Below are 18,040 nucleotides of genomic sequence, written 5' to 3' on the forward strand. Positions count from 1 at the left end.
GACGAGGACAATCTGCAGCAGTTTGAAAACCATTTTACTCATATCAGAGAACAGGCACAAATCTTTAAAAAACAACCCCTAGAGGCCACTTCTAATGCTCATATCTCTACAGAGACCTCTAGGTTCAGCTCCTCAACCCCCAACTCTTCACACCTCTCCCCTGAGGCCATCAGAGACTGCCTATCCCAATTAGAAAGAGAACTGGTCCAAATTAGGGAAGAGCTTCAAAGAAACTCGCATAGAAATGCAAATGACCAAGTAACAAGTGAGATCAATAAACTGAAATGTGAGTACAAGTCAGCTCTACAGAAGATAGGAGAAGAAATGCGTGAATTACAAAATGACAATGAGAGACTCATAAAGGAGATCGCAGAACTAAAAACACAGACCCCTCACCATCTGACCCAGCAGGGGGCAAAGGAAGCAAGCCAGAGAGCAGACAACATGGCCTCCACTGACCAGAATGTGAAGATGCCAAAAAACAGCACAACAATAACCAATACGACCAATCCTGAAACCAATAAAAGTGAACCAGAAACTAGAGAGATAGAAAAGAGAAGAGAACCAACCACCAGCAAAGCCAGCATCACAGACCCCCATCAGCGGCCACTTAACCCACCCCAGACATCACAAAGTCCTGACATTGTCCTAATAATGGACTCAAATGGGAAGTACCTAAATACACGATGGCTATTCCCAGGAAAATGGGTCAGAAAAGTTCACTGTGCAACTATTGAACAGGTGACAGAGGTCATCAGTAATCCACGGTTTACCAACCCAAACCATATTATCATACAAACAATCTGCCAGACCAGCACCAGCAGATCGCAGGACAACTTATCCAATTAGCAAAGACGGCAAAACTAAAATTCCCAGACAGCAAAATCATTCTGTCATCTCTGCTCCCAACAAAGGATATATCCAGGCAAACCACCCAAAGTATCAATATGGAACTGACAGAAAGGGTCAAGACTGTCCCAAACGTGACCCTGGCACAACACCTTTCCATAAACCACCATCACCTGTATGATAATAAACACCTCAACAAACAAGGGGTCAGCCTCCTGGCCAAAGAGCTGAAAGACATTGTACTAAACAGAGGACCGAGGCCTGGACTCAACAGTGACCATAATCACACTGAAAGACCCCCAACAATAAAAAGGTAGAAAACCCCAGTCCTATTTCCAGAAGCTGGAAACAAAGCTCTTCACCCAAAATCAGACCATCAGAGGAGGAGACCTCCACGGAGGGGTCCACCGACCCCACACAGATACATGCAGAGCAGAGATATGGATGAGATAAAGACCCTGCTCAGCGCACTATGCAGGAAACTAATGTGACTGGATGCAACCAAGCACATCTACAGAACAGTCAGAAATCCAGTTTGCTCTACACAGCCATACTCATTACAAGGTATATACACCCAAGATATATAGAAACATGACTTCACTTACAATCAGCAGCTGGAATATTCAGGGTCACAACACCTCGACCTTTGGATGTAAAACAAATGACCCTGACTTTATACAAAGACTGTGAAATTAAGACATTCAGATCCTCCTGGAAACATGGACCAGAGCCGAAAACGAATCTCTGGTGCCCATCGGATACAGGGAAATCTCTGTCCCTGTCCTGAAAATTAAAAACATCAAACAGGGCCAGAGCTCAGCAGGAATACTGATCTGGTATAAAGAGGAGCTCCACCAGTGCATCAAACCGGTGAAGAGAGGAGGCAGCCACATATGGATCAGGATCAGCAGCTCCATCCTCACCTCCTAGTCTGATGTCCACCTCTGCGCCACCTATATACCACCACCAGAGTCACCCTACTTCAATCCAGACTGCTTCGAGATCCAACAAAGAGAAGCCGCCCACTACCAGGGCCTGGGCAAAGTTCTCATCTTTGCAGACCTCAATGCAAGAACAGGGAGAGAAAACGACTTCCTGACCACGGATGGGAACATCTACATATTTGGAGCAGAGAATGATGACCAAGACTCAGTAGTCACAGAGAGAAACATCTATGACAGTACAGTCAACAAAAGTGGTAAAAAGCTCCTGAACGTATGTAGAAGTTTAGGACTTCATATTCTTAATGGACGAACCAAAGGGGACTCCTTAGGGAGGTGTACACTAAACTCCCATGTAGGGAGAAGTGTAGTAGAGAACCTGGCAAATATCAGTGCCTTCATAGTCTCCCCACAAACGCACCTGTCAGACCACAGCCAGCTTCTTCTGTACCTGAAATCTACAGAGAAACCATCCACTCAAAAGCCACAGCAGAGTGGCCTCTTCACCCGGCCTCCATCCTAAAAAATGGCACAAAATGTCAGCATTAAAGTATAAAGAGGCTCCCAGCAGACCTGAAATACAGCGGATGCTCCACCACTTCTACAACTACGAGTACCAGCCTAACCCAAAGGGAGTGAGTCAAGCTGCCAAAGACCTCAACAATATATTCTATGCAATGGCCAGACTGTCCGACATTAAAAAAGTCAACTACAAGAGACCAAAATAAAAACAGATCAATGGATGGTTTACAGAGAATGTAAAGCTGTACTGAAGACCCTGAGAACAGCCTCAAACAAGAAACACAGAGACCCCAACCACCCGGGTCTGACGGAAGCCTATGAAACCATACAAAGGTAGTACAAAACCATCCTCAGGAGGAAGAAGCAGAGTTACATCTCTACCAAGCTCAACCAACTCCAAGATGCCCTCCAAGACAACTCCTTCTGGGAACTATGGAACCACATGGGCACAAAAGGCAAGAAAAAGCAACATCCATATCCAAAATGGCAACATCTGGCTCCAGTACTTCAGAGACCTCTATAAAGACATCCCAAAGGAAGAACTAAGCCAAGAACAGGAAAGCATAATGGCAAAACTAAAAGCAATGGAGGAAAAAGTAAAAAATTTCCAAAACCCCGTGGATACACCTATTACATTACAGGGAGTAGCAGAGAGAATCTCTTCCATAAGATGTAGAAAAGCCGGTGGCCTGGATGGAATCCTACCAGAAATGCTGAAGTACAGCCCACCAGAAATACAGGTCGCAATGGTTAAACTCTTCAATATTGTGCTAAGTGCCGGCTACTTCCCTCGTACCTGGAATCAAGGCCTCATCACACCCATCCACAAGAATGGGGACAGGTATGACCCTGCCAACTACAGAGGAATATGAGTCAGCAGCAACCTGGGAAAACTGTTCAACAGCATCCTGAACAAGAGGATCCTCAGTTTCCTCACCGAGCACAAAGTCCTCATCAAGAGCCAAGCAGGATTCATGCCAAACCACCGCACTAACGACCACATCTATACCCTGCACAGCCTCATTCAGAGACACTTCCACAATACAAAGAACGGGAAGATATACGCCTGTTTTGTAGACTTTAAAAAGGCCTTTGATTCGGTGTGGCACCCAGGCTTATTCCTGAAACTGCTGGAGAGTGGAATAGGAGGAAAGACCTACGATGTTATCAAAAGCTCCTACACCAAGAACCTCTGCAGTGTGAGTGTGAACGGTAGAAGAACGGCCTATTTCCAGCAGAGCCGTGGAGTCAGACAAGGCTGTAGCCTAAGCCCAACGCTCTCCAACATTTACATCAACGAGCTGGCTACCGCTCTGGAATCTTCCACAGCACCAGATCTAACCCTCCACGACGTGCAGGTGAAATTCCTGCTGTATGCAGATGACCTGCTGCTTCTGTCACCAACCGAGAAAGGTCTCCAAGAAAACCTGAAAATCTTAGAGAAATTCAGCTCCACCTGAGCACTACTGGTCAACGCAAAGAAAACCAACATCATGGTGTTCCAGAAGAGAAAATCAGACCAGCACCCTTTATTTTTCCTCAACAACTGCGCCCTTACAGGAATGGACAAATATACCTACCTGGGCCTAGAGATTCACCGGTCAAGGAGCTTCAAACAAGCCATAGAGACCCTGAAAGATAAGGCCTGCAAAACCTTCTATGCCATCCGAAGGAAACTCTACCGTCTGAAGCCACCAGTGAGGCTCTGGTTAAAAATCTTCGACTCTATCATCGCCTCAATCCTCCTGTATGGCAGCGAAGTCTGGGGCCCTCACACCTACCCAGACTGGTCAAGGTGGGATTCCAGCCCAACATAAATATTCCACCTGGTATTCTGCAATTACCTTCTCCAAGTCCATCGGAGCACCTCCAACAGTACTTGCCGGACCGAGCTGGGCAGATTCCCTCTACACCTAACGGTTCTAAAGAAGGCACTGTCATTCCGGGCTCACCTACAAAGGAGCAATCCAAGCTCCCATCACCATAAAGCCCTGACACATGTAGGTGAAACAGAAAAACCAGGACCCTCGGAACAGCTCACCCAAACCCAACCTGACCAGAACACCAATCACAGCAACCTAACAAAAGCCGGAATCAGGAAGATGGTAGACGAAGGCCAGGAGAGGTACGTAAGTGACTGGAAGAACGACATCATCAGCTCACAGAAACTGACCATGCACCAGAGTCTACAGAGAGACTACAGACTGGCCCCATATCTGGAGAAACTCCCGGACCCCAGAGACTGCAAGATCCTGAGCCGGTATAGACTCAGTGCCAACAGGCCAACAGTCTGGCCATCAAATCCAGCCGACACAGGCAGAGCTACAAGCCCAGGGAGGAAAGACTGTGCCAAAACTGTGACCAGGAGGCCCTGGAGGATGAGACCCACTTCCTGCTACACTGCTCCAAGTACTCAGCAGTGAGGGACACTCACTTAAGGAGACTCTCACATCTCTTCCCGGATTTCATCACCATGAAGGAGGAAGAGAAAACATATATCCTGTTGGGGGAGAAGAGAGAGAAGTGGAGATAGCAGGGCAGTGTGTGAGCGAATGTCATAGACTGCGAGAAAGAGAACTGTGATATGCCATGGACTTCTATAGCCCCTACCCTGGATCTGCCCCATGCCCCCCATTCACCTTCCCTATGCCATGGACTTCTATATCCCCATCCTGGATCTGCCCCCATCCACCTTTCCTACAACCCCTACCCAACATCCCTACAGTCCCTACCCCTATTCCCTTTTGTACACTTGCTTTGGCAAAACTAATGTGTATTTAGTCCTGCCAATAAAGCTTCCTTGAATCTTGAATCGTGTACACAGGGGTCTGCGACCAAAGCTGGGGGTATACGGGTGTATACAGCATACACAGAAGTGCCCGTGTCCGAAGTTGGGGGTATACAGGTGTATACAGCGTACACTGAGGGGTCTGCGGCTGAAGCTGGGGGTATACGGGTGTATACAGAGCACACCTCGTACACACGCGGCTCCACGCCGTACACCTCGTACACACACGGCTCCGCTCCGTACACCTCGTACACACGCGGCTCCGCTCCGCACACCTCGTACACACGGCCCCGCTCCGTACACCTCGTACACACACGGCTCCGCTCCGTACACCTCGTACACACACGGCTCCGCTCTGTACACCTCGTACACACTCTGCTCCGCTCCGTACACCTCGTACACACACGGCTCCGCTCCATACACCTCGCACACACAGGGCTCCGCTCCGTACACCTCTCACACACAGGGCTCTGCTCCGTACACCTCGTACACACACGACTCCGCTCCATACACCTCGTACACACACGGCTCCGCTCCGTACACCTCGTACACACACGGCTCCGCTCCATACACCTCGCACACACAGGGCTCCGCTCCGTACACCTCGCACACACAGGGCTCCGCTCCGTACACCTCGTACACACACGACTCCGCTCCATACACCTCGTACACACACGGCTCCGCTCCGTACACCTCGTACACACACGGCTCCGCTCCATACACCTCGTACACACACGGCTCCGCTCTGTACACCTCGTACACTGCTCCGCTCCGTACACCTCGTACACACACGGCTCCGCTCCATACACCTCGCACACACAGGGCTCCGCTCCGTACACCTCGTACACACACGACTCCGCTCCATACACCTCGTACACACACGGCTCCGCTCCGTACACCTCGTACACACACGACTCCGCTCCGTACACCTCGGGCTCCGCTCCGTACACCTCGCACACACAGGGCTCCGCTCCGTACACCTCGTACACACACGGCTCCGCTCTGTACACCTCGTACACACTCTGCTCCGCCCCGTACACCTCGTACACATGCGGCTCCGCTCCGTACACCTCGTACACACGCGGCTCCGCTCCGCACACCTCGTACACACACGGCTCAGCTCCGCACACCTCGTACACACACGGCTCCGCTCCGCACACCTCGTACACACACGGCTCCGCTCCATACACCTCGTACACACACGGCTCCGCTCCGTACACCTCGTACACACACGGCTCCGCTCCGTACACCTCGTACACACACGGCTCCGCTCTGTACACCTCGTACACACACGGCTCTGCTACATCCACCCTGTAAACCCCTCCTGACCCCACACATACTTCCCTCATCCAGCACCATGACAACCAGCACAGCAGAGTCCTGCCCACAGTGAGGCTCCTGATCATGTGACCCCTGACTCCTCCCCTCCTGTGACCTCATCACAGGTCCTGTGCACAGAGCAGCTGTAGAAATCTCCGGCCTCGGGGGTCTCACCAGACTTCGCTCTTTTCTTGCAGGGGCCGCAGTGGATTTCATCCTGGATCCATAGAGCTGAATAGAGGAGCGATGTTCCTTCACTCTGATGGGAATTGATGGTGACGTTTGTCCAACGTCCACGTTACCGAGTAAATCCCCCCAGGACTGCAGCCGGTAAAGACCCCGATATCCACAGGTGTCCCCTCTAATTGGGAGAAAGGGATAGAAAAGCCTCTTATCCCGAGGGGAAACCCTGTACATGGAGACATCGGCCTCAGATCTCTCCTGTCCTGTTCTTCCAGAAAAGCCTCAAACTTCTGTGTGTGACTCAGAGCTGAGATCTAACGGGAGAGAAGATTCCAGTGCGGGGAAGACGGGAAACCTTCATATAGACGGCCGGTGGGGATGGAGGCAGTGACCGACTCTGGCCACATCTGTCTCTAGAGCCGCAGTAGAAGATGAAGATGTCGTCCTCATCATGAAGGAGTTATTTCTCATGTCGCGTGTAATGAATATCTCCTGCAGTATTGCTAATGCCGATTCCAGTGTCGGTAATGAGACGAGAATTAGCGTTATGGAAGATGAGTCTATGAGGAACGTGTTCAGCTGCCGACTCCGAGGAGGAAACTGCTTGTTGTCTGTGGCCTAAATATATAGGTTTTATTAGTAGATGTCAGGGGAGAAAACTAAACCCTGTAAGATAATAAATCTCCTCATATGTTTCCCTTATTATCTCCAGTAATTGTATTATTACACAGGATTCTTATGATGTTACATCGGATCATCTTCTTCTCATTCAGGTCTCTACAATATCGGATCCTCTCAGGGAAGATCTTCTACAGAAGAGAATTTTCCTGATTTACCCATCAAGGATGGATATGGACAGAGACAAGATGGCCGAGAGGATGTTACACCTCACCCTAGAGATCCTCTTCCGTCTCACTGGAGGGGTGAGAGATTCTGATGGCGTCACATTACATCATTCTTATCTATGGGAATAACAGATGGACGGAACTGGAGAGGTGAGGACTCTGGGAATGTCTGTAGTGAGATTTATTAATGTTCTCTCCATAACCAGGATTACACCGTGGGGAAGAAGACCTCTAGTGATCGCTGTCAGGACCCTGTGTCTGAGGGATGGGGAAGACCCCTGAGCCCAATCACGGGGCCTCCACCTCACCCCCTGATCCATGAGGACATCAATGACCAGAAGATCCTAGGACTCATCTACAAGATGATTGAGCTGCTGACTGGAGAGGTGACACTGCTGGGAATGCTGGGACATTATACAGTAACACTATGAAGGGATCGGGGGATGACGGTATCATTGTATGTGTCAGGTTCCTATAAGGTGTCAGGATGTCGCTGTCTATTTCTCCATGGAGGAGTGGGAGTATTTAGAAGGACACAGAGATCTGTACAAGAACGTCATAATGGAGGTTCCCCAGCCCCTCACATCACCAGGTAATAGACAGGACTAAATACACACGGCCTATAATTATCTGTATGTAGAGAATGAATTCAGTCCCTGTATGTGTTTCCTCCAGATCTATCCAGTAAGAGGACAACAACAGAGAGATGTCCCCGTCCTCTTCTTCCACAGGACTGTAACCAAGAAGATCCCAGTGCTCCTCAGGATCATCAGGTAGATGGAGAGAAGGTGTCAGGAGATCTCCCCTGTGATGTGTAGACGGCTGTGAAGGTCTTGTGCTCAGTCTTGTTTTATCCACCAGTATTATATGTTTTATACTTGTGTAATGAGAACGGTGGAGATGGCAGGATTAGAGCTGATCATAGATGGGACTTCTCCATCTGTCTGTGACTTTTACAATATTTGTTTCAGGGTGAAGATCTGACCCATATTAATACTACAGAGACATATGTGAGGGGTGATGAGCGGTGTAAAGAGGAGATTCCCACATATGACTACCCAGGTGAGTAGTAACCACTGAATGCAGAGAAGTCACAGATTCCTCTCAGTCACCGGCTGTGGCTGCTTTATCGGTGGTGTAGATGAAAGCCCTTTTCTATAGAACTTACAACCAATTACATTGTTTTTGAGCCTAAGGAATTCAGATTACTGCACAATCTCTCCTGAAATGGGGAGCAATATTATTTTCTCATCTTCTGCTCAGGATCCATAGTAGCTCCAATGGTCCACCATAAATGAGGGCAACTCTGGTTTACTGTTGTGTGATCTGTATTTGTAGTTTTCCGTTAATGAGATTCTCGTGCTCCGGGGTGGGGCTGTGGGCGGGTCTTTATGTGGTCTGATTACATATTCATCTGTATTGGCTTATGACAGGTCGCTGACCCCTCACTGACCTGCCCCCCATTATTACATAATGCATATAATAGCATTGATATTATTGGTGATAATGCCTATAATATTGTGGCTATTGTGAGGCTTAGAAAAAAAATTACATCCAGCAGCGCCTGCGCAGTAGCCTCTATATCAACTATACCAAATTTTTTTTCTTAGGAAGTTATAAGGGTTAAAAGTTGACCAGCGATTTTTCATTATTACAACAAAATGTACAAAACCATTTTTTTAGGGACCACCTCACATTTGAAGTGACTTTGGGGGGTCAATATGACAGAAAATACACAAGTGACAGCATTCTAAAGACTGCACCCCTCAAGGTGCTCAAAACCACATTCAAGAAGTTTATTAACCCTTCAGGTGTTTCACAGGAATGAATGGAATGTGGAAGGAAAAAATAAACATTTACTTTTCTTTCACAAAAATTTTCCTTTAGACCTAATTTTTTTTACTTTCGCAAGAGTAACAGGAGAAAATGGACTATACATTTTGTTTTGCAATTTCTCCTGAGCATGCCGATACCCCATATGTGGGGGAAATCTACTGTTTGGGTGCACGGCAGGACTCGGAAGGGAAGGCGCGGCATTTGACTTTTTGAATGTAAAATATGCTGGAATAATTAGCAGTTGCCATGTCGCATTTGGAGAGCCCCTGATGTGCCTAAACAGTGGAAACCCCCAACAAGTGACCCCATTTTGAAACTAGACCCTTTAGGGAACTTATCCAGATGTGTATGGAGCACCTTGAACCCACAGGTGCTTCACAGAAGTTTATAGCATAGAGCCGTGGAAATAAAAAAAATAAAATTTTTCCTAAATCTTTTTAGCTCAATATATATTTTAGTTTGTCCTGAGTATGGTGACACCCCATATGTGGGGGTAAACCACTGTTTGGGTGCATGGCAGAGCTTGGAAGGGAAGGAGCGCTGTATTGGAGAGCAGATTTTGCTGGAATTGTTTGTGGGTGACATGTCACATTGTCAGAGCCCCTGAGGTGCCAGAACAGCATAAGTCCCCAAAAGTGACTGCATTTTACCAAATACTTCCCTGAATGAATACTTCTAGTGGTGCAGTGAGCATACTGACACCACAGCTGTTCCATAGACAATTATACCATTGGCCAGTGAAGAAAAAATATTTATATTTTTACCACTAAAATGTTGTTCTAACCCCAGATTTTACATTGGAAAATAGGTAGATGGTCATCATAGGTAAATCTATGGGTGTACATAGATGAATTTGCAAGAGGTGTCATTTCCAATTCCCAGAGGGGTGTCATTTTCAAAATGGGGTCACTTCAGGGAGGATTCTGCTGTTGAGGCACTTTGGAGAGCCGCTAAGTGCCAGAACAACAGAATCCCCCCTGAAGTGACCCCATTTTGGAAGTGACACCCCTCTGGGAATTCATCTATGGATATAATGACCAGTTTCACTACATGGATGATTTCCAGAAACTTGTAGTTTCAGAGCAAAAATTGCAAAAATGTCATTGTAGTGCCCAATATATTGTGCCCAGCTTGTGTCTCTGGAGACCTCCCCCACCTACCCCCGGAAATTGTTAAGTCAGCTCTACTCAAATGTGTCTGTCACTAAATAAACCAAATGCTTGAATGTCAAAACAGTTCAAAAACGTGGTTCTGTGTGGAAGATTGTAAAGCCGTCATGGAGGCATAAGGCTGGCAGTGATGGGCATTGTGGGTAATAATAGCGGGTATCATGCCTCAGTCCTCTCTAGGAACATACACGACATCTTCTCTGGGGTTCTTTCTTGTTTCAGTTACTGGGATGAGTGCAATAAAATGTCGTTCAGTGAGTCTTCTGACATCTTCACATTATAAAGGATTGGTGGGGACAAAATTATCAAAAACAAGATTTTCAGTGACCTTTTCCTGATAATCAAGGAAAGTATCTGCATTTCCGGCTTTTTTGTATAACACAAAAGAATTATATGTGGCCACCTGAAACAAATACATGACTAACTTTTTATACCAGAGATATGATTTTCTTGATACCTGGTATGGCTGTAGAACCTGATCTGCAAGGTCCACACCCCATAATATTTGTTGTAGTCAATGATAGACACAGGTTTTGGAGTAGTGGATCCCTGTTGGTCTGCAGTGGCCCTTGTGGCATCTGTGGGGATCAAGCTCAGGATAAAATATCTTTTTTATCCTTATACTTAAGGACAAGCAGCTCTCCATCGCGTAAAGCCCCTGACTGCCCCTTTCGGAACTTTTTGCTGACCAATGATTGTGGAAACCCCTGATGGTTTTTGCGAATGATCCCGCAAGCCCCTATGTTATGCAAGTGTTTTGCAGTTAGACAATGCAGTTGGACAGGGCAGGAGACAGGTAAGGTGCATAAGTTTTTCATGCACGCATGCTTCTTGGTCAGTCGTACTACATATGCATTGATCATATCAAACTGCTGCTTTTTTGTCTTCACCTCTGCTTTCTAACAACTCGCCTGCCCTTTTACACATTCTGTGCACTCTCTGCATATCCACCCCTCCCTTTTCCCCTCTCCCATGTATAACTCTGAGGCTCTATTGACATTTCTTACCCACACCAAACCATCCAAAACCACCATGCAGCACTCAAAACGTTCATACAAATCATCCCACCACCTGCTTTTTCTGTTTTTTCTCCTTTTAATAGTTGCAGGTGACATCTCCCCCAACCCTGGGCCTCCCTCCACCAGCATACGTTACTCTCCTCCATCTGCATATAGAAACCCTGCTAATCTTATTAACATTCAGTGCATGCCTTCTCCTCTCACTTTCCAATGTGCTCTCTGGAATGCACGGTCTGTGTGTAACAAACTGACTTACATTCACGATCTTTTTCTCTCTAATTCCCTTAACCTTCTGGCTATTACAGAAACCTGGATCCAGCATTCTGACACCACTGCTGCTGCCGCTCTCTCGTTTGGTGGGCTAAAATTTTCACATACCCCCAGACCTGAGAACAGACAGGGTGGAGGTGTTGGTTTGCTCCTTTCATCACAATGTGCTTTCCAGGTCATCCCCCCGGTTCCCTCACTTACATTTCCTTCCTTTGAAGTCCACGCCGTCAGACTCTTTAAGCCCTTCTCCTTACGAGTGGCGGTCGTTTATCGCCCTCCAGGCTCCTCCCGCCAGTTTCTAGACCAATTCACCACCTGGCTTACTCACTTTCTATCCTGTGACATCCCCACCCTCATCATGGGAGACTTTAACATCCCCATCAATGATCCGCTCTCCCAGTCTGCCTCTCATCTTCTTTCTCTAACTTCTTCATTCGGCCTCTCACAGTTTACTAATTCTCCTACTCATGAGGACGGGAATACTCTGGACCTGGTTTTCTCCCGTCCCGGCTCGCTGCACGACTTTACTAATTCACCCCTCCCGCTCTCGGACCACAACCTTCTTTCCTTCTCTGTCAAAAATTGTCTCCTCACCCGGAACACCCCCACTTACCACACTTATCGGAATACACGTACCATTAATACCCAACAGCTTAGGGACAATCTCCACACATCTTTAGCCCCCATCTCCACCCTCTCCTGTCCAGACATAGCATTGTCACACTTCAATAATACACTGAAGAATGCCCTAGATGAAGCAGCACCTTCTATACGCAGAAAGACCCGACACAGACAACGGCAGCCCTGGCACACAACGCAAACACGCTTTCTTCAGCGCTGCTCGAGGTGTGCAGAGCGGCAGTGGAGAAAATCTCTCTTAGCAGAAGACTTCATCCACTATAAGTTCATGCTCAAAACCTATAACTCTGCCCTTCATCTGGCCAAACAATCCTACTTCACCACCCTCATCACCTCACTATCCAACAACCCAAGACGACTTTTTGAAACCTTAAACTCCCTCCTGAAACCTAAAGTACAGGCCCCCATCACCAACCTCAGCGGTGAGGATCTGGCCACTTATTTCCTAGAAAAAATCAACCACATCCATCAGGATATCTCAGCCCTATCTCCTCAGTGCCTGGATCCCCTTCCCTGCCGCACCTCAAGCTCACTAGACATCTTTGAGCCTGTTTCAGAAGAAGAAGTTTCCAAGCTCCTCGCTTCTGCTCGGCCTACAACCTGCAACAGTGACCCTATTCCTTCACAGCTCCTGCAGTCTCTCTCACCAGTGGTCACCACTCACCTGACTAAAATATTTAACCTCTCTCTTTCTTCAGGTATATTTCCCTCCTCATTTAAACATGCCATCATAACCCCTTTACTTAAAAAGCCATCCCTGGACCAGAACTGCACTGCTAACTACAGACCTGTCTCTAACCTTCCCTTCATCTCTAAACTCCTGGAACGCCTGGTCCACTCCCGTCTAATCCGCTATCTCTCGGATAACTCTCTTCTCGACCCCTTACAATCTGGTTTCCGCTCTTTACACTCTACTGAAACTGCCCTCACTAAAGTCTCTAATGATTTAATAACAGCTAAATCGAAAGGTCATTGCTCCCTGCTGATTCTCCTGGATCTCTCTGCCGCATTTGACACTGTGGATCACCAGCTCCTCCTCACTATGCTCCGCTCTATAGGCCTCAAGGACACGGCCCTCTCCTGGTTCTCCTCCTACCTCTCTGACCGCTCCTTCACTGTATCTTTTTCCGGCTCCTCTTCCTCTTCTCGTCCCCTTACTATCGGGGTCCCGCAGGGCTCAGTCCTAGGCCCCCTCCTCTTCTCTTTATACACTGCCCCTATTGGACAAACAATCAGCAGATTTGGGTTCCAGTATCATCTCTATGCTGATGACACCCAATTATACACTTCTTCCCCTGACATCACCCCTACCCTAATTCAAAATACCAAGGATTGTCTGTCTGCTGTCTCTAGCATCATGTCCTCCCTCTATCTGAAACTAAATCTCTCTAAAACTGAACTTCTTGTGTTTCTCCCCTCTACTAACCTCACTCTACCTAACATCGAAATAACCCTGGAGGGTTCAACCATAACTCCCAAGCAGCATGCACGCTGTCTTGGGGTCATATTCGACACTGAACTTTCCTTTACTCCGTACATCCGATCACTCAGTCGCTCTTGTCACCTGCATGTTAAAAACATCTCCAGAATCCGACCTTTTCTCACCTTTGAAACTGCTAAGACTCTTACTGTTGCTCTTATTCATTCTCGCCTGGACTACTGCAACTCTCTTCTGATCGGTCTCCCTCTTACCAAACTTTCTCCTCTCCAATCCATCTTGAATGCGGCAGCCAGGGTCATATTTCTGTCCAGCCGCTTCACCGATGCCTCCATCTTGTGCCAGTCATTACACTGGCTACCTATTCGCTACAGGGTCCAGTATAAACTCATCTCTCTCACCCACAAAGCTCTCCACTGTTCTGCACCGCCTTATATCTCCTCTCTCATCTCTGTCTATCGCCCTACACGTGCCCTCCGTTCTACAAATGACCTAAGACTAACATCCCCCGTAATCCGAACCTCGCACCTCCGCCTCCAAGACTTCTCTCGTGCTGCTCCAGCTCTCTGGAATGCACTTCCCCAGGCGATCAGACTGATACCTAGCCCTGACCTATTCAAGCGCGCTTTGAAAACCCATCTCTTCAAACAAGCCTACCACATCAACTACCCAGCAAGCTAACTTTGCCCTGTTCCCTCCTTCCAAATATTATTCTGAATCTGCACCCTACTATTCATCTGTCTCCACACCCTTCATGCACATGATAACTGCACTTGATACTTGTCTATTGCACTTAAACACACGGGCTGATGACCGGATCATGCAGCTTTATATGAAAATCCCTATTATAATTGCCAGACCTGAATTAACAAGCATTTTTCACCTACTGTGTCCCCCCATTTCCTTGTAGATTGTAAGCTTGCGAGCAGGGACCTCACTCCTAATGTCACTGTTTGAATTGTCTTAACTTGTATTGAATTTATTGTCTGTACATGTCCCCGCTTAATTGTAAAGTGCTGCGGAATATATTGGCGCTATATAAATAAAAATTATTATTATTATTATTATTATGTTCAACCAGACTTTTAAATAGAGGTATGCTGGTGTAGTAGTTGTCAACATACAGATTGTAGCCTTCTTGTAAAAATGGAGTTATCAGCTCCCAAACCATTTTTCCAGATGTCCCCAGATAAGTAGGGCCTCCTGGTGGGTTTAGTTTGTTGTCTTTCCCCTCATAAATGTGTAAAGCTGATGTGTATCCGGTTGAACTCTCGCATATTTTATAGAGCTTTATTCTGAACCTTGCCCTCTTAGAAGGAATAAATTGCTTGAGGTGCAGTCTTCCTTTGAATTTTACAAGGGACTCATCAATGGAAATGTTTTCTGTTGGGGTGTAGAGGTTTAAGAACTTTTCTGTCAAGTCTTTGATGATGTGTCTGATTTTGAATATTCTGTCATGTTCTGGGACATTTCTGGGCAGGCATTGACTATTATCGTTAAAATGCCAAAATCTCATGAGCATTTCATAACGGGTCCTAGGAAGAACGGCAGAGAACATAGGGTTGGCTTGAACAGGGCGGTTGGACCAATAGGACTGAATGCTCATTTTTTAACAAACCCCATAGCGAATGTAAGTCCTTAAAAATGTTTTCATTTCAAGGACATTAGTTGGTTCCATAAATCTGACTTTCATTTGCTCATTTTCATAGATTTTTTATTTATTGTTACTTTTGTCAGCTTCAAGTCATTTCTGTGACCATTGTGGGTTTTTCTGTCATTAATCGAGGGGTACCAACAATTTTGACCATATATGTAGGAGGAGTGAATATTTTGACTCCACAGCCACTTTCTGGAAATGAACACTTAGCGGATGTTGGAGAGTGAAAATTACACATTTGCCATTTTCTTACCCAGCACATAGTGCCCAGATTGTGCTCCAGGAGACACACACCAAAAATTAAGTGGGTTCTTCTCAGTATAATATTGCTAAATACAGGGATCCTAAATGTTGTTTGCGCACACTGCAAGACTCCGAAGTGAGAGCGGATTTTGCTGGATTGGTTTATGGAAACCTTGTTGCTTTTCAGCAGCCTTTGAGCCACTAATAGTGCGGGAACCTCTGTTTTTCCATTGACAGATGATGGACCTGAGTGGGGACTTGTTTTTTGTGAGATGAGAATTGGTATTATTTTCGCCTACATAACATTGATTGGTTTCTTTTTATTCGATATTTGGGAGGCATAATGAACAGACAGTTGAACACCACACACTACTGGTTCATCCAACAAGGTTTTCTATTAGACTGTGAACTGTCATTGTCTTGGTAAATAATTAAAGATTTTCACATAGCTTGCTATTTTTATGGATAGTATAAGTAGAAATGGTCAAAAATATAAAACTCAAGGATCTTTTATTAAAAAAAATTGTTTTTTTATTTTAGCAGATGACTGTACCAGGAGATCAGAGGGACAGCTGACATCTTCAATTTTTAAATCTGATGATCTTGAGATCTTACAAGATACAGCTGAAGTGAATGCCATTACTCTAGATATATCATCATCCAATCACAGCAAAGATCTGTCATCTGATCCTATGAAACAGGTCCCATCTTCTGAATCATTATTGATTACTAAGGAAAATCAAAATCACAAAAGAGGCAATAAAAAACAAACTGCTCCTAAAGCAAAGAAGTCATTCTCATGTTCAGAATGTGGAAAATGTTTTACATGGAAATCACGTTTTGTTACACACCAAAGAACTCACACAGGGGAGAAGCCTTTTTCCTGTTCAGAATGTGGGAAATGTTTTAACAATAAATCAGATTGTGTTAAGCACCAGAGAATCCACACAGGGGAGAAGCGTTTTTCATGTTCAGAATGTTGGAAATATTTTAACCGGAAATCAGATTTGGTTAATCACCATAGAACTCACACAGGAGAGAAGCCTTTTTCCTGTTCAGAATGTGGGAAATGTTTTGCACATAAATCACTGCTTGTTACTCACCATAGAACTCACACAGGGGAGAAGCCTTTTTCCTGTTCAGAATGTGGAAAATGTTTTAACCATAAAGGGAATCTTGTTACACACCAAATAACTCACACAGGAGAGAAGCCTTTTTCATGTTTAGAATGTGGGAAATGTTTTGCACGTAAATCACATTTTGTTACCCATAAGAGAACTCACACAGCGGAGAAGCCTTTTTCATGTTCAGAATGTTGGAAATCTTTTAACCTGAAAGGGAATCTTGTTAAGCACCAAAGAACCCATGCAAGAAAGAAGCAATATTCATGTTCAAAATGTGGGAAATGTTTTGCAGATAAATCACTACTTGTTACTCACCATAGAACTCACACAGGGGAGAATCCTTTTTCCTGTTCAGAATGTGGGAAATATTTTAACCAGAAAGCGCTTCTTGTTAGACATCAGAGCAGTCACACAGAGGAGAAACCTTTTTCATTTTCTTAATGTGGGAAATATTTTACTTGGAAATCAACTGTTAATAAACATCAGAGATGTCACATAGGGGAGAAGCCTTTTTTATGTTCATAATGTTGGAATCGTTTTAACCAAACTTGAATCTTCTTAAATGGGTTGTCTCTTGTCATTCCTCATGTTTGCTGACAAAAGGATAAAACTAAACTTTATTAATTCCAAATGTAAAATTATACCCATAATTCATCCCCTGATGGTTAGTCAGAAGGTGACTAATAGAAAAAACATATATCCCATGTCTCAGTATATAGGGTGAGGTGACGTATACACACTCACTCTCCAAGCCTCTCATTTCTACGGGTTTCATCATCCTCAAGAAAGGCGATTCATCTGGAGATTATTTAATACTAGATGGTGGCCTGAATCTAACGCATCGGGTATTCTAGAATATATATGTAGTTTAAAAGGAATCTGTCAGTCCATTTTTACCCCATAAGCTGGGGCCACCGCCATCAGGGGCTTATCTACAGCATTCTGTAATGCTGTAGATAAGCCCCTGATGAAACCTGAAAGATAAGAAAAACACGTTAGATTATACTCACCGGGGGGTGGGGGCGGTAGGTGTTGCGGTCCGGCGCCTCCCATCTCCATACGATGATGTCCTCCTCCTTGCTTCTCCCTCGGCTCCTGCGCACTGCAGTACTTTACTCTGCCCTCAACAGGGCCAATAAAGTACACGTGCGCAGGAGCCGAGGAAGAAGAAAGGAGGAGGACATCATCGTATGAAGA

The 18,040-nt window shown here is 45.9% G+C and overlaps 1 protein-coding gene across 1 annotated transcript; it reads left to right on the forward strand.

Moving 5' to 3' along the window:
- Nucleotides 1–324: 324 nt before the first annotated feature.
- On the forward strand, nucleotides 325–17,341 carry LOC141075796 (uncharacterized). Its single transcript, XM_073562940.1, has 3 exons — nucleotides 325–645; nucleotides 8,420–8,510; nucleotides 16,260–17,341. The coding sequence occupies exons 1-3, from the start codon at nucleotides 325–327 to the stop codon at nucleotides 17,282–17,284; spliced, it is 1,437 nt and encodes a 478-aa protein (XP_073419041.1). The 3' UTR covers nucleotides 17,285–17,341.
- Nucleotides 17,342–18,040: the final 699 nt, after the last annotated feature.

The sequence above is a fragment of the Dendrobates tinctorius genome, unplaced genomic scaffold (assembly GCF_039654945.1).
Source record: "Dendrobates tinctorius isolate UK_male_01 unplaced genomic scaffold, ASM3965494v1 ptg000372l, whole genome shotgun sequence".
NCBI classification, from domain to species: domain Eukaryota; kingdom Metazoa; phylum Chordata; class Amphibia; order Anura; family Dendrobatidae; genus Dendrobates; species Dendrobates tinctorius.